Below are 23,165 nucleotides of genomic sequence, written 5' to 3'. Positions count from 1 at the left end.
GCAGGGCTGGAGAAATCTGTCACAGAAAAAGTGCTGCTGTCACTGAAGCCTCCACACGTGGGGAGTGTTGGTGTCAGTGGAGCTCCAGGGAGCCCAGCCCAGCACGGGAGTGGTGCTGGTGGGCTCAGGGGAACATGGGTTTTCCAGAGGGGCTTGAGTGTCCCTAGGCACTTGGAAAAGCATAATAGTGTGCAGTGCTGCCTGAGAAACCAGTGACAAGGGGACAATTGGCCCCAAGGGATTAACAGAGAAGGGAGGTCAAGGAGAAGCCTTGGGCAGAGAAGTCAGGACACCTTTCTGATGCAGTCAGTTGGAGGAAGAGCCCAGAGAGGGGGGTTGTGGAAGGGGCAGAACAGTGGAAAGTCCTGTTCTGCTGCTGGCTTCAATGATGGGAGTTTGTGCCTGCTGAGGTACATTTTTGTAACAGAAAGGAAAACACACAAAACTGACATTTCTTCCCTTCTTTGGACGGTAGGAATGTTTTAATTGAGAAATTTGTTTTAATTACATTAGGTGATATCACAGTCTATTTTACAAGTTTGGGGTAAGAGGATGTGTGGACCAGTTACACAGAAATCCAGCAAAAGGATAAAAATCTACAACATGAGAAAAATGAAAAGGTTAACTTAACCCCAAAATAAAAGCATCAAGAGTTTGGTGTGAGTGGAAATGGGAGATTATACCAGGGTCCAGAGAAGTAGAAAGGATGAGACTAACACAAATTTACAGTATTGTTCTGCATGACCATCGTTTGCCTGTGTTCAGAGACAGCCTCTCTTCCTGAGGGCATCGCTAAGCAGATGGCCCCGTCTCTGAGGATTTGGTCTGGTCTTGTCAGAGAAGAAAGCAAAAGAACTGATGGGCAAAGGTCACAACCCACGCTGAGCTGGTCCCCAGGGTCACTGCCTACAGGAGTGTCTTCCACTGGATAGTCGGGGGGGTTCTGCACCAAGAACTGTATGGAGGAAAACTAAAACAGCTCCAAAAAGCCCCATCTCAAACGTAGAAAAGTCTCACTCTGGAAGTGCTTACGAGAAGATCGTCATCATAGAATTTGGTTTCTATAATAACATTACCACTGCAGGAGGAAAGGAGGAGAAAGAAGAGGAGTTAGAAGGATGCATGGACAGTGACTCCTCCTCTCCACGCTCTCACAAGCCTGGGCTCACACCCTGACCACCCCACAACCTCACCTCTGGTTTGGAGCACTGTGCGGGTCAGGGTCAGTCAGGACTCGGGGATCTCCCAAACACATTCCTGTGTGGAATGTTCCCCCCATCTCTCCCCTGTCTGAGCATGGTACTGCTCAGGCTGCAGAGTGCTCGGACAGCAAACTCCTGCTCACTCCCACTGCTAAGAATAAACCAGCAGTCCCAGCACCTTTAGGCCCCTGTCTCCTGCAGGAATTGTGAAAACCAATGGGAATTCATTTTTATTCTCCTTCTCTGTCCTCTAGTGCTGAGCAAGCTACATCAACCAATGTGTCACTTCCCTTAAGAAGTGCTTAAATGCAAAGACACAAGCATATTTTATACAAACAGCAATGGAAATGTGGATTTGAGTGTGACAGAAGCTCTGGGGATTTAACTTGCTGACTTCTGAGATTTTGGTACATAAAATTAGAACTCTGGGACCATTACAACACATGGACACCTAAGCAGTGTGATCTGACCTTATCTAAACAACCTGGACCTTGAAAAGCAAAGCAGCAGTTCTACCTCCACTGTGGCTCTTGGTGTCTGTAACACTGGACCTGCTAAGAGTGTAAGGTTTTGCTGTGGTGTGGACAACGCTTGAACTTAAATGTCAGGGAATGTCCTCAATCTGATACTTGTTCATCTTGGGAACTCTTCATGCACAGTGCCTTGGTAAGCACCAAGGATCACATCTCCATTCTCTCCTGGTTTGGAAACACCAAGACAAACATGAGGTCTTTGGGAATATTAGAAAATGAGGGGGTGTCCAAATCTTGGCAGCTGTAAAATGATGACTTCTTTGGGCCACCATTTCCCCTTTTGATTTCTTTGGGCTGGGGCATTCTACTGAAAAGCCTCAAGAATGACTTTAGGATACCTCTATAAATAGGAGAGAGAGATCTGGGCTCCCCACTGCAAGTGGACATACTTCAGGGAACAAATGGGACATTGGAAAATACTCAAGGTCATTTGAAAACTAACTTCTCTTGACTCCCAGTCCTGAAAACGTCTTGAATTCCTGAGATGATCAAAAGCAACTTGTCAGATGTCTTTGTTTCTTTATTCTGGTTCCCAAATCTGGTTCCTCCTGTACTGAGAGTGCCCAGTTCTGGGAGCTGAGGTGTGTGCAGCACCTCCAAGGTTCTGAGCAGGCTGTGCCAGGAGCACTGTTGGAGCACTGGTGCTCTCCTCCAAGCCCACTCCCTTTGAAACGTGCTGTGAATGGGAATCAGTGATGGTAGCTCCCATTCCAGTGCCTTCTCTGTGTGACTGGCTTTGCTCCAGACAGGGAATGAGAGGGAAAATGCTGGAGAGGGAGATCTTCCAGAGGACACAGTGACCTTGCTGCTCCCTGCCTGCCTCTTGTTGGCAGCAGGGTTCCCAAACCCTTCTGTTTCTGGCAGTGCTCTCCTTGTGTGCTTGCCAGCACCCATCCAGCACTGCAGGGAGGATGGTTACCCTTCCCAAGGCCTCCCTCCAGGAGCCTGTTCCATCATCCCTGGGCAGCCTGGCTGCCCACACAGAGCAATGCCCAGCACGTGTCACTGTGACACATCTGAGGCATCCCTGCCCTGCTCAGGAGCCCATGTGCACACAGAGCCAGGAGCAGACTTCGTGGGGAGGCTGTGTCAATCTTCCTGCAGGTGACTGTAAAATGACTGATTCCTACCTGTTAAACTACTTTAGCCCCAGATACAACTCTGTGCATGGTGTATATAAATGTGTATATATGCATATACACTAAATGTGTATAAGCCATATGTTAAAGACCCAAAGCTCAGCAAAATGTTACAGTGATGAAACAAACACCAGAGCAGCTACTACAGGTGATATATTGCACAAACTGAACTACCTGGGACAAGAGTCAATGATCAATAGCTGATTTTAAAATGGCCCAAAAATCTGCTGGGTTTTTTCTTCCCTGGATAACAGGTATTAAGTTGTAAAACATTTTAAAATCCTTTCACGATTCACCTTCCAAAAAATTAAGCAACTTTATTAAAGAATCAGTTTCACTTTCTCCAAACCTTTATTGCTATATTAATGCAAATTGGACCTGTGGGAAGGAAGGGAATGAGGTTGGCTTAACCCCTTTTATCTCTCAACAACTAAGAGTAGTGAGGTGTTTCAGAGTTGGTAGCAGTTCCCTCTTCTCCTTCCCACTGTTGCCCCCAAAGAAATGCCATGCACTGCTTTTGCTCTGCCTGCTCTCAGCCTCTGCAAGCCCAAGGCACTCACGTTAAAACGTTAGCTGGCATCATCTGTGATTCAGGTGCTGCCTCTATCAAGGACTGCCAAGTGTTTGTGGAGTTAGGAATCACAAAACCAAATTCAAAGAACCATTCTGCAAAGTAAAAAAAAAAAAAAAAAAGATCCAGAGGCATTTGAAAGAAGAAAATTCACAAATGGTCCTTTTGCTTTTCACCTGATAGGCTGGGGAACTCCCTAAACTGTCCTGCTGGGCTGCCAATATTTTACATTTAAATTACTTTGTACAGCTTAAACTGCACTGAACCCTGCCCTCCTCTCAGAGCAGATACTCCCTTTCTAAAATAGCTGATGGCACTGATAAGGTCACACCACTTCCGTGCCATTGGGTGAAAATTTCAACACACCTCATTGGGAACAGGAAACCACCCTCCTCCTCTTGCAGACATCCTGGGATCCAGCTGAAGTTAAGTTGCAACTGGTTGCCCAAAAGACACGGAGCTCAATGTTTTATCTGCCCCTTCTCCAGCCCAGACTAAGAGCAGCACTGCAGTGAGGGGGTCAGAGGTGCAGTTGTGGGGTCACTGGCACTGCTGAAACCCGGGTAAACCAGAGGCTCCAGCCTGGCACTCTGAGGAAGACCCAGGAATTCCAGTAACAGCTGACTCTGAAATAGCCTGTTTCCTTGCCTCAGGCAGCCTGGGGTGGATTTATGCCCTCAGGCATGATTACCCAGCTTTTTTGCTTACATAACAAAGTGTTAATACACTTATGAAATGCCATCCTTAATACTGTGGCCCATTAGTCCTGACAAGATGAGTGCTTCAGAGCTACTCTGAAAAATTAAAATCACCACATTCAACCCATTTTAGTCTCTCTAATCCCTGCCCTGCTGGGGGTCAGTCCCTGTGCTGCAGCACACAGAGCACATCCATACCTTCTAGACACTGCCCTTTGAAATAAACTTTCTGTTCCAGACGGAATTTTTCCATTTGTTCTGCTGAGGAAAAGTTTAACTCCCGAGATACTGCTTTGCATTTCAGGATTTTTTTAGGAACTCGAGCTGTGAAACAGATAAAGAAGCATTATTTGGACACAATGAAATCCAGCTTCTGCAGGTACTATTATTCTATACTTGGAAATAATGATTAGGACTAATACAAGATCATAGCAGCAGGAAAAATACAAACACAAAGGACTTTGTTTTTACATTTGTTTTTACATTTGCAAGAGTGAAATCCAAGATGCAAATACCTTAAGTACCCTGCCCACAGCCAAGAATGAAATTTATGACAGACTAGGGATACAATACTGATCTCTCATAACCAGACTCCTGGTTCTTAGTTATTTGTTACTAAACCCCGTAATTTTTCAAGTTGAAACATAAGAGGCAACTTAAATTTTTACTTTAAGAATTGTGCTGAAGATGACTGGCAGCCAAAGGGCTGCTTAGCACTTCCAGCTCCTTAGCCCTTCTCACTTTTCCTTCCCTTTCAGACTGTGCATCCCCAGAGCAAACCACAAATGTCTGTTTCTCAGCCCAGCAGCACTTCCTGAGCCATCTCAGAGCTCTGGGAAGTGTCCTGTAGAAGTAAATGCCTACTCCCTTGACACTGGGTCCTGCCCAGGCTCTAAAGCCTGAACCACACTAGAAGGTTCAAGAGAGCAATCTGACAATCCAGGTTTCTGGGCTCTTGCAATGGCTGAGACATCAACAGCAAGTGGCAAACTGTACCTGGTAGATATTTCACAAGATGATTTTTTTTATAGGTGGAGGAATAATAGAAGGGACAGTTAGAGAGCACTGATTAAGGGTCCTAATCAGGAGAGTATGAGGGGGGAGTCAAACCAGTAAAAATCTCCCAAGCCCATCATACTTCAGTGGTGTGATTGTGCATAATTCCTCCCTGCATATTAGAGAATGTTTCATGTGAATTTTTTAGAAATAAAGAGAGAAGGGCAGACAGCTGGCATGTGCTTTATGAGCCAAACTCTTCCAAAATGGAAGGCATATCAAAACATCCATGAGCTGGGAGCAGGCTGGTGCTTAATAAATGCAGGAGTCTCCCAAACCACAGGCAAAGCTATCTAATGTAGAACAGTTCTATGGAGTAGGACCTTGATACAACACCAATCTCAAGAGCTGGAAGCTTAGGGAGTGTAAGCCAGCATCCTACCCCAAGGAGAAGTACACGGCTTGGTAAAAAAAAATAAAAAGAAAATTAGAAATGTAAGGCAAGAGTTTTAAATGTAAAAGTTCTCTAATTATTTTTATGGGATTTTTTGCACCATGGAAACCTGCATGGCACCATCCTTTATTGCCCTCACCAGTACAGACTACACCATTGTGGATAAACATCCCTTTGCAGTTAAGTGTAAAATGACTCGTTAAAACTCTTCTGCAATTTAGTAATTTCATTTCTTTCATCCCCAAGACAGAGTTCTGAGAATGTTTGCTTTAACATTGTAAAACTACCAATAAATAGTTACTTTTAATAAAAGTAGGACTGTGTTGTCTTTAAACATCTGATTTAAGACATTTTAATTTACATTTATACCATCAAGCAAAAATTTTAATTGAAATTATTTATTTTAAGCTCATTTTACTTTTATTTCCCTCTGTTTCTATTAAAAATAGAAAAGAAGGGAGTTTGATTCTCATCAGTTAAATCCATTTTAAAACATGCTGGGATGCAGATAAGCATAGACTTAATCCTAAATTTACTAGTGCTTTTTGTTAACTTGAGGATGTACTATACCTGCACATTTATTTAAGCACTTCCATGGTTAACATACATCTAGTCAGATGCTTAATGCTGATTAGATTAGAAAGTGTTGAATGACATATATCTTATTTACTCACAAGTAATTTTGGGTCCAACCATTTAGTTAGAAACTGAAATTCAATTAAAATATTCATATAATTATATTTAATTTCATTTAAATAAAGCTACCTTAAATATCTGGGACATTGAAGAAAGCAAGTTACCTTAGCCAAATTGATTTTACATTTTAAACTACATCTTTTCTTAGATAATGAAAGGACTATTTGTATGTCTTGAAAGAAAGCTGGCTGTGGGGATTCTGTAAGAGTTACACCCCAGCAGCTTAGCCCAAGATTTGCTTGTATATTGGCAGAAACCAAACTTTACAGATTTGCATCTTCCAAATTGCCTCCCAGTTTCAAATGCCCTGTCACTGAACAGAGATGACAGGAAAAGCTCCTGCTGTCAAATGCTGGTTTAGATTATTAATTCTAGTTTCAGGTGCTCAGGCTGTGATTTTTACTACTTAAGGCAGTTTAATGCTAAGACTTTGGCAGCAATCCAATACCACATTAATATTGTTTTTATTTCATCTAAGTGGTAATAGTAAATTAGGTAGTAATGCAGTATTATGATTTGAAACTTAAGAGTTCATTTTATAAAGAAACTTTTACTTAAATAAAATAGAAGTTATGTTTAAAAAGCAAATAGAAGTCCTGTTTAAAGAAAATATATTTTATTCACTCTGCTATATATTTGGTGTTTTGTTTGCTGTGTCTAGACTGTGATTTGCCCTGAATGGCCACAGAACATATATACACACACAAGTACTATATAATGAGTTTAAGACACATATGGATTTAATTCTAGCATAGTTATTCTGTTTGTCCTCACTGCTTCTGTTGCAGGACTGTAGCAGAACTGCATTTTCCCACACCTTTTTATTCACCATCAGATTACCCTGCTTTGTTGGATGTCTCTCTCCTTCTCAGCCTATTTATTAAGCATGACCCATCTACCTCAGATTTCTTTTCTAGCTAAGACATACAAGAACTGCTTTTTTTGCCTCTTCTCCCAAGGAAGAGCATTCTCCCATCTGTAATCTTTTCAGTGGCTTCTCCTAATAGCTCTCCTCTGCATCTGCCACAGTTTGCAATCATCCATCTTCTAGATGGATGAGTGAACTGTGCACCAGATAGGATCTTAACTATTCCTTGTACAATGGGCATTAATCTCAGGCCAGAGGATGTTTTAATTAATTCCCCAAGTTCCTCTGATGGAGATGATAGTTCCTGTTTTATTTGCAATGAAAATCTGAGCCATGGTGAGGTGGTATGATTTGCCCAAGTGACAAAGGTGACATCTGTCCTTCAAAGCAGGGCTATGTTTGCAACTCAGGTGACCCAGACATGCAGCACCACCCACCCCAAATGCACAATGCAGTCACACAGTACCTTCATGCTCCACTCCAGGGACAGACAGATCTTCTGTTCCTTGCCAGAGGATTTTCCCTGTTTCTGCATCCCGAAGGTTCATCCAATTTCTGATTGGGAAGCAAATAAGGAAAACAAGCCATCTCTATCCCTAAATGTTGTGTGTAGTATTTTTTGCTGAGCTCTGAAATAGGCTACTCCAGCTGAGTTTCAGTCATGGTTTCTGGTTCTCAGGAGGCCAAGGAAAAGAGATGCTTTTTCCCTGAGAATAAATAAACAAACCAACCCCTGACCAGAATGAATGCAACAAGAGTTATATAGCCACAGATTTCGTTTTTACTTTAGACTGCAGCTTGTTAACCTCATTTATCATTTTCCACTGCTTCTAAAGGATAAAGGCAGTGTCACTGTGCTGTGGAGAAGCAAGAACATTGCTAACAATAACAGATTGTTACACAAACAATTGCTCTTCTCTAGTATTTGAAAATGGCTAGGAAAAGGAGTCCTTTCTACATAACATGAGAAAAAGAATAACATCCAATCAAGCTTGTTTTCTTAGCTTACAAAATATTAATATCAAGGGTAGTTCTATTGCTGTTGACCTCGTAACTGCTGCTCATGGGAATTCTTCAGCTGCTGAGTGCTAAGCAAAGAGAGATCTTCTCTTTTCACTCTCAGCAAGTGAGGAGTGAAAACACCTGATCCAAAACACCCTGATCAGTGAATCAGTCAATAAATCTATAGGCAAGTAGGAAATATTCATATTTCCAAAGGGACAGTTAATAATGATCTTAAGTACACCTTTGCAAAATCTCTCTCCCAGGGTAATTCAGGCACTGACAGCTAAGAACAAGGAGCCTGCACACCTGCATGATGCCACCCTGAACAGGGACACAGCCATCCACAAGCCTCAGGCTCTCCTGCTCTGCAGCTCCTCAGGGTGGCTCCGAGGATTCACCAGTGTCAACACCAGAGACTGAACAGAGCAGGATCTGTGGGATGAGCCCACACAAACCAGAGCCTTTCCAGGAGCTGCCTTTGGCTGCTTTATGGCAGCACACCCTTCTCAGTCAGTACTGCCTACAACAACTGCTCAGGGAACTGCCTGGGGAGGTGGAGACAGAAGAGGGACAATATGGGCCTCGACATGGGTATAAATAGGAGCTGTTGGAGATTTGCATATTGAACTCATCCTCTAACACACACAGTTTCCAGGCAGACTCACACAAACTCATCACGCTGATCACATTTTTCCAGAGCTCCCAGGAAGAAACAGATGCTTTAGCAAATTTTGCATCACAGACGAACATTTGTTTTAAAATTCTCTGTGTGGAGGAGGGGAAGGGAAGATGGCTGCTTCAGCAGAGATGTGAGGATTCTTTCCCTTGCTGAAGGCTGGTCAGACTTTCCATGTTCTACTGAAAAGACAAAGAGAATGTGTGCACAGGGTCTGTTCACATAAAGCTTAGAGAATGGAAAGAAGGAACATAGGGCAGCCTGCTCTTGTCCTTCTATGCTTGTTCCAAACACATTGTATCTACCACTTGTTCTGGGATTAAGGCAAAAGAGAAAGGGGCAGAAGATGAGAAGCATCCTCTGAGGGCTCCATTTGGCACCTCCATATCCTAGCAGGAAGCTGCAAAGTGGAGCTTTCCCTGGCCAGCAACCCAAGGGAGACAGGGACTGGCAGGGAAGTCACAGAGAGAAAATGAACAGCAGAATGGCAAGAAGAACCTGCAGCAGGGCTGGGCACTTCATGTGGCGCTGGCTGAAAAACTCCAAGTCCTCAGCCAACACAACCTGCACGATGGAACTGCCCCAAGAGTAATTTAAGATGCCAAAAAAATCCACCATTTTTCCATACATCTTCCCACACACAAACATACGAATTAGCCAGGGTGAAGCTATTTGCATAGAAAGCAGTGTGCCATCTATCAAATGCCATGTACGAGGGGAAAATAACAAATGAGACAATCTGAGCATCTCACTGACACACTCATTAATCTTCCCAACACTGTGCCACACAAACACTCTTAACTATTAGCTGAACAGTAATTTAGTAAATTGGGCACTTGATTATCAAAAACCTGCACTACCTTTAAAAAATGGTCCTCTCACAAGTATTTATTTGCTGTTTGTTCACTATCAATATCAGTCAGAGTTATGAGCTCCCAGGTTTGGCCACAGGCTGTCTAGTGCCAAACTGAGCACCAGCCGAGCTCCTCTGAACTGGAAATGAAACACTGACCAGGACAGCAAAGCCAGCACTGTAAAGGAACTGAGCCAGCCTCTCAGCTGCTCTATCAGTACTCTAACTAATAGACCATTCCTTTTCCTTGCCATGACTTGCCTTGCCTTCCCATCCCTCTTCCCTTGTCAATTTTTGGAGCACTCTTAAATCACATTCACTAGTTTCAAAAGTATTATATTAGAAGTGCCCTTCAGTGAGAAATAGCCTGAAGTTTAATTATGATCCTTACTTGAAATACACAGTTATAGTGTTAGTGACCTACTATTTCTGGTGAGAGAAAACACTACTGTACACTACTGACCTCTGTAACTTCTCCCTATCAGGATTTCTCTCAGTCCAGTCCAAGAAAGGTGATACAAGTTATGCTGCTGTGTTGAACAATGTTAACATTTAAAATGTATGTTAACATTTGGGGTGTTGGACATCTCTAAAGTGCTATCTGGCTTTATTTTGTTTATGGATGTTCCACTGTAAAAGTAAATCCATGCAGGACAGCCTGTCCCATGCTTTGTATTATGACTGTCAAATTCAAGAGGAAGAATAAATAAAAAGCTCAAGGCTCTAACCCTGCTGATGAGACCATGCATCAGCAATGCACACCACAGTTCCTAAAAAATATCTTGTATTTAAACAATCTGAACATTGCTAGCCTGTGTAAATTTTAAAAAAAATCAAATAAATAAAGGTTTAATATCAGTGTAGTCAAAGGCTTTCTGACCTTGACAAGTCCATGTGCTGGTTCAGGGCATGCTTCTCCAACTTCTGCAAATGAAGAAACAAAATCAACCTGCTAATCAGAGTGTATACAAAGAGTAAAAATTTGTTGACCCAGACATATTTGAAGGGTTCAGAATACACTAGCCAGTTCACACGTTTTTTTTCCCAGTAACTAAACATTATTAAAAGGGAAGAACAAATAATCAGATCTTAAAAAAACAGACACACACACACAATCTCTTTCTATTGGAAAAAACACTTCAGGTACAAGAGGTTAATTATTTAAAAATAATAAATGTTTAAAAAGAAACAGGCATCTGAAAAAAGTTTTAGTCAAAACTGAGATAATGTATGAGACTTTAATGGAATTAAAAAAAAAAAAAGAGGCAAACCCCATCACAAGTGATTTCTTGACACACGAATACCTGACAAAGCAGCAGCTGTACTGCTTACCTAGTTAGCAGCTTATCAACACTATTTCTGTCAGCTTGGATAGAAAGGCTGGTAACACGACATACCCCAGAGCGAAGAAAATGGAGATCTTGAACCAAACCCACACACATTATTATCTTCTAATGTGTTTAATTGGTTTAAGATTCTTCCACCCCAGCATGAGAGACATTGTTACGAAAAATAAAGAGTGCTCCACCTCCTGAGCAGCAGTGGAGACCTGCAGGCAGAATGAGGAGGGCATTTTAAGCATTATTGAAAAGGAGAAAGTTCATATTGGTCTGATACAATTACTCTTTCTGAAGACTTTCATGCAAAGCCATTTAACAGGGGTAGTAAGAGCAAGTAGGAAGCCAGGCAGTTACAGCTGTGTGAAGTTTGTATATGTGGGGGAGGGCAGGGGAAAGGAAAAACATGAGTGTACTCCTAATTCAGTTCCTCACTCTTTACACCATTACATTTTCATTCATTTGTATTTTGGGGGCTTGGGGTGGGTTGTTTTTTTTTTTGGAAATGAGGTCTGATTTCAGACTCAATAGATCAAATACTCTTCAATCCTGAAGGCAAGAAAGGATTAGGTAGAACAGCAGAAGGAAGGGTGTATGTTGATCTATTTATATTCCACCACCTATTGGGTCAGCAAAGCCTTACATAAAAGCTTTGTAGTAGCTGGAACTTGACTTGCTTTATATACATTACATTAAATAGCTCCCTCACAGACCTGTTTTGCTTAGCCTGATGAAGGGAAATGGTTTGTACATTTCTAAATTCAAATTTTGCTTTCTTTAATACCTCTGATGTCAGGAGTTCTTTCTTTTTTTGTATCTGTCATAGAGATCACTTGGTTCAAACAAATCAGAATGTACATCCTTTATCTTTCAGTGTATTAGCATTGCAAAAGATTGCCTTGCATTACCACACTTGTAATTAAGAGTAGCCTCGAGGAAGAGAATGAGTACAAACAAAATTTATCATTAAAGTAGTATAGAGTTAAAAGAAGTTCTGCCTCAATCTCCCTGACTATTATTTGTATGTTGTAATCTTTAGCACTTCTTGAATATCCCAAAGGCAGTGACAAACAGTAGGTATAGTTTCTCTTATTAAAATGATCCATTTTTCATTTTATTCCTTGCTGTCTATGTCTACACCATTCTAAAACCTCAGGAACTGCTGTACTCTTACATTTCATAATAAAAACAAGGCTAATGTTCATAACCACTCCTAGAAGGAAGGTCTTTCATCATCCCTGCCAGCTTTTTTTTTCCACATGAAATGCAACATAAAAAAAGTTCACTACCTGCCAGGTGCAGACAACATCTCAACAATAACATGTTAATGAGACCTGTCCTCTGGGAGAAGGTGGAGCTGAAAGCCCTGAACAATTCAGACAACAATCTCTGCTGCAGACCCAGAAAAGCTTCTGATCAGGACTCACCAACCTTCCCTCCTGATTTTACATGGTCTGTTGTGAAAAGCAGACACAACCAGGCAGTCATAGCATAGGGAAGCATGTTACCTTACAGGGAAGTAGAGATCAAACTTTAGGGGTTATATTTATATCAGACATATTATCCCAGAAGTATATTTTCATCTCAGTTGTTTCAATCCAGTCTGAGGAATAAGGACCAATATAAATTATGCAAAGTAACTATCAAACTACAGGACTACAAAGCAGCCCACCTAAATGGCCTTACATTTCCCCTCCACTCATGCCATTCATGCTGTAAGCTTATGCCATCTCTACTCCCACTTTTCATTACAATTCCCAAATCACTCTTCCACAGAACTCCTAATAGTGTGCTTCAATTGAAGCATATGCACAGATGTTCTGCTGATTCAGGTCCTTGAATTCACTCTGTTCACACTCATGAGAAATGCTGCTGTCTGCTGTTTAATAAGCCACAAGAACACAAGCTGGCAGTGTTCCTCTTAGCCTAAGGATGAAATTCAGTGCAAAATCCTATCTACTGAATGAGCATCCATCCACTCTATGTACAGGAATACCAAAACACAAAAACTGGGAGTTATTCCTCAAACATTACTGGAGCCTTGGGGTATAGTACTGTCAACTTCTGCTTTCAGAAAGCAGCACACTTTGTTGAGTTCCTGATTAGACTGAAAACATGCTGTGACAGTTCTTACAGGGGCAGAACTTTTAAAAAACTCATCTATTATAAACCAACTTTCCTGGAGTGATGCATAAGATATGGGTTATTGTGCTCCCAAAATGATGGGAGGTGCTGGAAAGGTGCTCTATTAAATCCTCAAATGGAAGGAAGCCTATTATCCCTTCAAAGCACTCCTGGCACTCCTTCACTTGCTGTAAAAGCGACTGCTTTTAAAGTCTCCTGTACAAAACAAATTGCTGTACAACAGAAGCCAGGGAGATCCACAGATTAATGTGAAGCACATGACAAAATGCAGCAAAAATCCTCAGCAACCAACAAAGTAATTTCACAGCAAATTATGTAATCAGAGGGATGTATTTAACAGCTACAGCACCACAGCAAAAAGATCAACACAATATCATATACTTGTATACTTTGTACTTCCCTTTATGCTTTCTGCCTTACATCTTTGTGCGTCTCTGCACAGATCTGGTATCACACAATGAATTTCCATCTAACATCCATCAGCCAGTTCTGGATTAAGCTGCTCTTGGCCCATATTTGGAAAGACAGTTACACAAGTTACTGCACACCATGCCAACCTTACCTTAGCTGCAATAGACTATGCTAAAAGGGCAGAAATTAATATTGCTCCCTTCCATTGTGTAAAGCAGACAGAGCTCTGACCATTCCCACTGGGCAGTGGAGCTCCAGTGCTCCCTGCTGTGTGTCACATCCTCCCTGCACCTTGGGCGACCATTTTGAAGCTGAGCTATGTTCACCCCAAGTATTTCCTGCTTGAATCTCTGAATACATTTCAACTTAGCAGGGCTCATGTTGAGTCACACTGGAGAACTCTGCAACAAAAATGCAGCCTAGGTCTGTTCACAGCCAGATCAGCTGCAATGGGATGCCAATAGACAAGTACAGAACTTCTACAAACACTGCAAATGAAGTAACTACTTCCAGCATTTGCTAATAAAAATTTTATCCAGTGAAAAAAGTCTGTGTTTTCAAACAATTTAGGTTGAAAGACACAAATATTATTCAGTATTTTCATCAAAATGAACAACTAACATCCATCTCTACACCACAGCACCCTAGTGATAACAGGTAGCAAAGTGAGGCATAGTTTAAATTAATGTTTCATTTTCACTGTTGGCAATTAACTGTCTGAAAATATTCAGTGAAATCTCTCCAAATCTTAAATATTTAAATCAGAATTTGTGACACTTTTAGTAGTCTTAACAAAAGCAGGTACCTGTAATAAAACAATGAAGATGGAGAGCTGCCAGACTCTGGAAGGAGAAGTGTCCAGCATGGGCAGGCAGGGTGAGAGAATGTTTTGTTTCTTTAGTAATACACACAAGTATTGCCAACCAAGCCAGACTTCCATTTCACTGACTCTTCCTTTCTCCCTCAAACCAAAGGAGCAAGAAACAAATGGATGTACATTTTAAAGGAAAGAGTTACAGACCTACTGAAGATGAAGCTATGGGTCATCAGGAGGGAAAAAGGGAAAAGGGAATAAATTATAGTGGTTTGCAAGCAGCTGATCAGGGATGTAGACACTATTGCTTCAGGATGAGTCAGATGAAGTTCAGATGAGTCTCGTCTGAAGAAGTTTAACTCTTAGAAAGTCCAGCAATTTTTGTCACTGCTGAGTAATAGAAACTGATTTAGGCATTTGCAAGTAACCTTTGAATTCTTCAGACAAAAGCAGCGTCTGACACTCCTGAGCAGCTCCTGCCTGCAGCAGGTGAAGAGACTGCCCTGTTACCCTGGCACACCAGCAAACCCTGCAAGACAGGGATCCTGGAGAGCATGCCAGGCACTTCTCTGGGAACTGAGCTCAACCCAGGGAGACCAAACCACTTCTAATCTCAAACCAAACACCATACCCTAAGATTTTAAATCCCTAACAAAAAAATTAAAGTAAAACCCAAAATGTACTTATGGTACAATGAATACAATGTTGTTCAAAGTGAGAAAAAGCTTCAAATTAAATCTACACACACATCACTGTCTTGGGGGGCAGACTCCCCTGTCAGAGCAAGCAAGCTGCCTTCTGCGCCAGATCCGTTTGCTACTATTAAAACTGTGCTTTGTTTCCTCTAGAGACAGATGTTAAAATGGTTCCTAGAACAAGAAAACAGTGCCAGAATAAAAGCAAGCTGAAGCAATGTAGTGGCTTTCTGCTGTTTTCTGCTGCCTGTGTTTTTTAGGCTTTTCTTTGGCTTATCTCAATAGCCTTGACAGAGTTCCTTTACCAATGCCTCAGCAGGAAAAACAACATGTGATCACATTTGGAGACTGCTTTACAGTCTAGGCAGTAAAACAATCAATAACTTGGAAAAACTCATCATTCCTTGCAGGACCAGGAATTGCACAAAGAAAATTATTTTCTCTTTTCCAGTGCAGTAACACCCAACTCCTCCCATCTTCCCTGCATTTTAAATGCATCTCACAAATTAGCATGTTAGAAAGGCCTGAGCTTGTGCTAAGAACCCTTTGAATATTAACATAATTAATGTCATCAGTAATACTCTGAGTTTGTAGAAACAGCAGGTGAGTCAATGGGAATGATGTATTCATCCAAGAAAAGAATGTGACCTTTAAAATCCATAGGGCTTTATCAGAACATAATTTTAAAGTGGGTTCCTTGTAGCTTAGAACAAAACCAAATGTAAGTACAGAGAAAGCTAACAGAAACACCATGCATACAAAAGAAGCTAAAAATACAATTAAAACACTGGAACTTAGAGAAGATGCCTGGCCTATATCAAAAGGTAAGACAGGTTACAGGATAGACTGAGGAGCCACATCCAGAATGCTTAAAATTAAGTTAAATTCTTTAAACCCCAAAACAATTGGAATCAGTTTGTCCACTTTTTAATTTTAGCACATCAAACAATTTTCCTCTCTGCAAGTGAACACTGAAAGTGATTCAGCAATTGAAATAACTTTATTTTGTCTTAACTACTTCAAAACAAACATTTCTTCCCAGCTAAACTATTATGGTAACATTTCAAGGTTCACAGCAGTAAGTGAACGAGGGAGTTTCATGGAAACAATCTATCAAGGGGTTCTGCTGCATAACTTCATTTTCATAGATAAGGTTGCAGCTAGACACCCTCACAGGAATTTATCTCCCTGTAAATTGTTATTGTTCTTTACAGAGCTGATGTCACGACAGTCATGCAATAAAATCAGCTTTAATGGAATGAGGCATTTTAAACCTCAATATGCCTCTTTATTTTATACAATTATTCAGCTGTTTTAAAATATGCTTTATATTGGCTTGCTTATAAAAGAAAGCTTGGATTGATTTCATGTCATTTTTGCAGCACTGGAGGATTGGATTTTTTATGTCTAAAAGGATCTTCACACTTCTTCATATTGAAAGGGCACAGACCTGAGCAGAGGAACAATGACTTCTTTGACCAAATTTTTAAAAGGGATAAACATGGCTGCTTAGCTGGCATTTTCATACAGTTTCACTTGAATGACCTGTAGCCTTGTGTGAAAAGTGGAGAAAAGGCAAACCTAAAAGGCTCTAAAGAGGCAGTTTTATCAGCACTGCTTGTGGCCAGTCGATGCCTTTGTTCCTTGAAGGCCTCTGCAATAATTTCTCTATTGAGCAAAGTGATGTTTATTGAGAATGGCAAAGCTGAGCATCAGCAGGTCCCCCCACTGCTCTGTTCATCCAACTCCAAGCAGTATCCTGGGCTGAAAGTGTCCCCTGGTAAAACAATCAACTGACAACACAAAAAGCCTCCATGACTTCCAACTGCCCGTGCTTATGTAGGGACTATGTGCTTTTTTTTCACATTAGTCTTTAATTTCTCTTTTCTCTCCTTCATTTCACATCTCTTCATACAGAGCTCTCTAGCACACCAGCCTATTGAGCTCCAAAGATTGCTTCTCGTGGTCCAGATTTATCAGTTTCATGTATTTGAAAAGAATATGTAATTTACTGGAGACACCAATATATCATGTACTCCTAAGAACAGATATGCAGATTGGAAATTGGTGAGAGATTTGGCTTTGGCGTGAACTGTGCTACCAGTGCGCATAGCTTCACATTGTCATTGTCATTATCATTGTCATCTAGCAAGTGCCACCCTAAACAAGAAGCAAACCTCAGCAATTAACTGGAGAGACAGGACACCCCACTGAACAGGCAATACAGTACAGCTCACTGATCAATAACTTAAACCTTACCTAGTACTACACTGTGCTTCAAAAACTTCAACTCATGTTCTCAAAGTAGCTTTTTAATAACTGCCTGCTGAGAGACTGGGAAATAAGCATGGAGACTTGCCCACAGCCACACAATGAATCAGTAAGAGAGCAGGAAAGACATCTCAGGAGGTGTTTGGCTTCAAGACTTGTATTTCAACAGACAATACTGCCTCTCTCTTTAGGCAGCCAGCAACTGTGCTCCCTGGCTGATGGAAACTCTTCTTGTACCTTGGAGTGGCTGCAGGAGCACAGATTGCTGCCATCATGCTGTGGGGTGGGTGCCAGTGCTTTCCTTCACTCTGTTTCTCTTGCTTTTGTTGGTTTCTCAGTCATCCTATCTCAAATGCAGGGTGGTTCTGAATCACTGCCAAGGATTACTAATGGAAGTGGGGAGAAGGAAGGAAATAAAGAGGACTGCTTGCAGAATTAGAAGGACTTTTAAGTGTCTAAAATGCCATATTAAAGCAGGACAGCAAAATGGCTGTATTGTCTCTGACAACAGAAGCAAAATGGTTCTAAATTAGAAAAATGTGTAAGCCTCTGAAATGTATCAATAATATTATTTTTTAAGACAAATAAACACCAGAAATACAAAACAGGAAAGTCATGGGGGCAAATATAGCATTTGTTCCTGCCTTAGTTCATATTAATTCAACTCGAGCTCCTATGAATATTTTCTTTTCTTTTTCTGTTCTAAGTCTGGACACTCCAGTATATTTTGAGCTCAAAGTGCTCCAATGAATTCAGTGTATACGTCACGCTCAACACCACAAGTTCTTTTTGCTGATTTAAGGCAAGTAGCCACCTAAGCTTAAAAATCACTACTCTAAAAATTAGTGATGCCCCTGATACAAAGTTTCTAACATGCTTCAACAGACAAGGTTTCCTTCCACAGTTCATTAGGTGTAAAAGAGAGCCCAGTGAATGAGTGGAAACACAGCACTTTTCCATGTATTCAAATTGTCCTCACAACTGCCAGCTCCAGGAACTGCAGCACAATTTTGCAAAAGGCAGCCAGCAGTAAATCTGAAAGGACAAAGTCTTGGGACAAATGCTATGGCTGTTCACTGCTGGCAGGGACAGGCAGGCTCCATTTTGTACAAAGAGACCATCAATTTTGCACAGAATGACATTCAGAGAGGACTATGAGTCTAAAGGACTCCTAGAGATGAACAAACATTTTGGTTAAGTCCAAACAGCCTGGTACTAGCATTACTCCATCATCAGCCTCAAGTCAGACTCCTTGAACACAGGATGACAGAGGCTGAGTAATTAAATTTTAAAGAAATTCCCAACTCTTGAGGCTGTTTGGTTAAAAAACTAAAAATAAACTCCGTGCTAGGCAATTGTGCTTTCAGAACAAATGCCAACCAGCTCTACAAGGATCCACAGATGGCCCTGTGACACTGAGATATTCCCTTGCACTGCACTGTAAGGGAAATATACTTTGGGATTCGTTGTTTCCGTATCCACTAAAGTTTCCCAGAGCTGGATTGCAAGAAGTGACTGTGTGGAAATGTCCATGCTGTTGCATCCTGCCTTGTTTCCTTTTTTTGTTATATTCTTTCAGAATCTATTGGCATCAGAGGAGGACAAAGAATATGCACAGTGCTGGAATAAAAAAACTTCTGGAAAAAAGCAGTAATTTCCAGCAGCAAGCTTTTCCTAACTTAACTTTGCTTGAAAAATTTCTCAGTAGTTCCAGCCTCACCAGATCCTGCTGAGCATGGGCAAGGATTCATTTTCCACTTATTCTTGTGCAATGCACAATTCTTTTTATGCAATTTATTATCACAAACAATTAAAACATTTCAGTGGGCCATCCTTCAAATCTTAGCTATCTACCCATCACTTTTGAAGGGTGTCTGAACATCTGAGAGCCCTATTGCTCCACACAGGCCAGCTCCAAGGAGAAGCAGCAGACCTGTCTCATGGACACACACTGTGACTGTACCCCTGGCACCTGGAGACAGAGTCAGCCTGGACAGATGTGGCAGCCCCTGCCCAGATTAATTTTGGTGCACAGGTCAGGAATACAGGCCAATGGGGCTGCACACAGCCAGTCCAGATACAGCAGAACTTTAGGTGCTCAAGCTCCATACTGAACCTCACCAGCCAAACTCTGAGCCTCTTTGCCCTCTGGGAGCTATTGCCCTTGTCTGTTTTCTCCACCAGAGGAGTAACCTGTAAAAAACAAGGCTACTGAGTTGCACAATTAGGTAAAACAACATTTCAGAAACCCATGCAAACATACTAAGCAGAGCCTCAAATGAGCTGGTTTCATACTCTACAAAATAGGACCTGGGTTTTACTTAGGAGAAACAAATCTATGGGGAAGGGGGTTTGTGTGGGGTGCATTTTAGTTCAACCAGGATGAGCTGCTTGGCTTTCTAGCACTTGTTCTATTTATTCCTCTACTCCAATCTTCTCAGTGTGACGTCTTTAACGAGGAGATCACAACATCCCCTGTACTGGCCAGAGAGATTAAGCAACACACAGACACACACACACAACTAGAAAGCAAGAGTCTTTGAGATTTAACTCAAAATCTATGCCATAAAGATTTCACATTTAAATGACTGAAAAATGTTAATCTTCTACTAATATTAGACTGCTGTTATGAGGTATTACAGGATAAATCCAGGCCATTTTCTTTTGAAAATATATGTGCTTATCACTACATAAAAGATGTCTGATGATTTTTCCCTGGGAATCTTCTGTTCCTGGGAGAAACAAATTTAATGTTGGACTTGCCCATGTCTAGGTGGCACTAGACCACAAAATAGGGAGCAAGGGGTTTGTTTTTCATTTTCATAAAGCTCAATAAAAATATACTATTCACTACTAAAATATCAGCTGATACACAATCAGAGCAAAGCCCATCTATTTTTTAAATTACCATTGTCAGATTCTGTAGTATTTATTTACAAGGTTCGTTGCAATAACAAGGATCCCAAATATACAACAGAGTTAATTAACCTCTAATTTCTATGTGCACATTTATAAAAGACTGCTTCAGGATGAGAAGCAAGAAGAGAGAAAAGATCATAGTTGAAACAAAAAGAGAAAAATTTTCCTTTGTCAGTAGTCTGGACATACTACAAAGCAAGTACAGACTGCAGCAATATTTTTTTTTTAATACAAAAACTAACCAAAAATCTTAGCTAGAAGTGCATAGCTCAATGCTCAGATTTATGGTATTTCAATAAGTCTGCTTTAATTGCTTATTTTCTATCTCTTTTCATTGTAAGACAAACAAAGATGCCATTGAGGATGCATCTCCCCTGATAAGGCAATCAGAACATGAGCTGCAATTACAGTAATACTTTGCATAAAGGCTTCCCTTATTAATCCAAGAGAGTTCTATTTCAAAACCCACTATTTTACCAGCCTGCCATTCTCAATAGTGCAAAAATTCTTCTGGATTCTTTGTGCTTGAATTCCAAGCAACTCAACCAGGCTTCCTCTCTGTAAAGAGCCTTTATTTGTTTCATTTCCAAAGATAAAAAAGGCACAGTACAGCAGCACCACTGCACGTCCAGCAGTTCAACAACATCAGGCTCTTCCTGCTGCTCCTCTGGACTGCTGCCCATGTCAGAGGTCAGCAGCACGTTGTGCACACACACAGGATGCATGCACTACCCAGACACCTATGCTTGTAAAGCCTCCTATTAATCATTCCTGTACTGCTATATATTAACATTAAGTAGGTGATTAGTGTGTTAGCAGTCAACAGCCCTGCTAGCCTGGTTACCTCTCAAGTGGATACTGTTTACTCAAGAATTTTATTGTAATTTCTGTTGGCAAAAAATATTCCACAAAGAATATATTATATATTTCATCTTTTAATGGAACTATTTTTCTCAGTCTTCATGATACAAAACCCAAACAAACAATGCCCCAGATTTGGTGTATAAGACATGACAATTCCACAGTTAGACCTGTATTGGCAAGGACCCTGACACAAGTCCTTGAACATCAAATTTAACAACCAGGAGGAATTGTGATTTTTAAAAATCTTCCTCAGCAAAAGATTGCCCAGGGCAGAATCAAGGATTTTGTACATTTGAAAGACTTTTTACTTCTGGTTAACTGCTCAAAGGCTGGAAGAGGCTACAAGCACATTACACTATTACTGGGGAGAGATCCCGTTCTGAGCTGTCCTTAAAACACCCCTCCATGCACAGGAGGGCAGATATCCTTAACTCTGGATATATAAGCAACTGCATCTACCACAAAAGTCCTCAAGAGCCATCATTTTAAGGGATTCAAATGACACTCTGCTGTTCTCCAGCAATCTTATACAACTGGTGAATGCTTGGTACATGAAAGGAGGCATCTTCATATCAAGAGGTGTTCAATGGTGTCTTTCACAGGAAGGACAGAGGGTTGTCCCTACAGAGAGAGTTCTGCCCTTGACTTTTTACATTTCTGATATAAAGTTGCTTTTGTTTGGTCTTCCAGGGAATCAGGAAAGAGCAGAAATAAAACTGTGTTTGAAAGCGTGCTTTAAGTTGTGCAGCTGAGAACAGAAACTGGGCCAGGGGAGATTTCAGTGTTGCTGTCAAGTAAGATTTCCACCTATACAGAACAAAGCAAAAAAAAAATCACTATTGAAAAAGACTTTGTAAAAACATTTTGGGGAAAATCTGTAGCTCAGTCTTCAGACAGGTCTCAATTTCAGAGAAGTCTGTAAAAGAGGAAGAATTCATTTGTGCAAAGGACTTCAGGGACCCAGGGATTTTTATTGGGCCATGGAAACTTCAGGCTATGTGTCAGCGCTCGAAATCCTCCCCATCAGATCAATAAAGCCTGCAGTCATTAGGTCTGATAGCTCCTGCCTTCCAGGAAATGAGCCTGTGAGTTTTATTCTAATTGTTAAAAGGCAGGTGTTCACACCACCAAAATCAACTGTAAAGGGAGCACTTAAAGAGATTCTTGCTGGCACTCTCAAGAGAAAGCAGGAACAAAAGGTCAAGCACTGCATTTCTCTTGCATTCACACACTGATTCTGTCTGAATTCCCCTTACTGAACACCTTTTGAACACAATGTTAATTTTTAAACAGTACCTTTCTCTGGCAGTTGAATTAACTGGAAATTTGTCACTCCAGTCGAGTCAATCCAGATTAACGGACAAAGTGAATTTAGAGTTGAGCTAACTATCCCTTATTTAACCTTTGCCTGAATGTTTTTATTCTCCACCAAGAGAATCCAATTCCAAAGCTTTGAAGTGACTTGGAACTGGGATAAAGGTATGTACAGTGGGGAAATGAAGCAGAAATGGTTAAACTGGGATAAAGTTTAAGCATGTGAACAATGTGGTTTTACCTAGACTAGAGCTTTTTCCAACAACATTGGCACCTCTTCTGTGACACTGGGAAGAAAAGTACAGACAGTGCTTTATGCAGTGCAGTACATTTACACTGTGGAGCTACATCTGTTCAAGAACTCCTGGCACCAACAAATTCCATATTGCCCAAGCCAGTTGGCATAAAGATGGTGTGTATTCCCTCAAGGTGAGATTACAGCTCTGTGTGCTACTCAGAAAAATAGGCCAGACAACTGAATTTCCTTTTCCAGGTGGGCTCATTTGCCCTTTCTCACAAGTAATGCTGGAAAAAGACAAAAATGAATGGTATCCCAAAAAGATCCTCTTTACACAGCTTTGAAAGCAAATGCCAATTGCAGCCTTCAGGGGACAAGTGCTGCTGCTGCAGTACATCTGGTAATTAGTCTGTAAGGGTTTCTCTTTATGACATGAGTGAAAACTAACTATTGCAGCTGAAGTAAT

At 41.1% G+C, this 23,165-nt stretch overlaps 1 protein-coding gene across 1 annotated transcript in view; it reads right to left on the bottom strand.

The window, feature by feature from the left end:
* Positions 1 to 455: 455 nt before the first annotated feature.
* PDE6D (phosphodiesterase 6D) overlaps positions 456 to 23,165 on the bottom strand; it is a 34,554-nt gene continuing 11,844 nt past the window's right edge. The window contains exons 2-5 of the mRNA XM_030954288.1: positions 7,624 to 7,712; positions 4,342 to 4,467; positions 3,435 to 3,540; positions 456 to 1,078 (exon numbers count right to left, since the gene is read on the bottom strand). Of these exons, the coding sequence (XP_030810148.1) occupies positions 997 to 1,078; positions 3,435 to 3,540; positions 4,342 to 4,467; positions 7,624 to 7,712 (403 nt within the window). The 3' untranslated portion in view covers positions 456 to 996. The remainder of the gene's footprint in view (positions 1,079 to 3,434; positions 3,541 to 4,341; positions 4,468 to 7,623; positions 7,713 to 23,165) is intronic.

The sequence above is a fragment of the Camarhynchus parvulus genome, chromosome 9 (assembly GCF_901933205.1).
Source record: "Camarhynchus parvulus chromosome 9, STF_HiC, whole genome shotgun sequence".
Lineage (NCBI taxonomy): Eukaryota > Metazoa > Chordata > Aves > Passeriformes > Thraupidae > Camarhynchus > Camarhynchus parvulus.
This window is presented reverse-complemented; position numbering and strand designations above follow the sequence as displayed.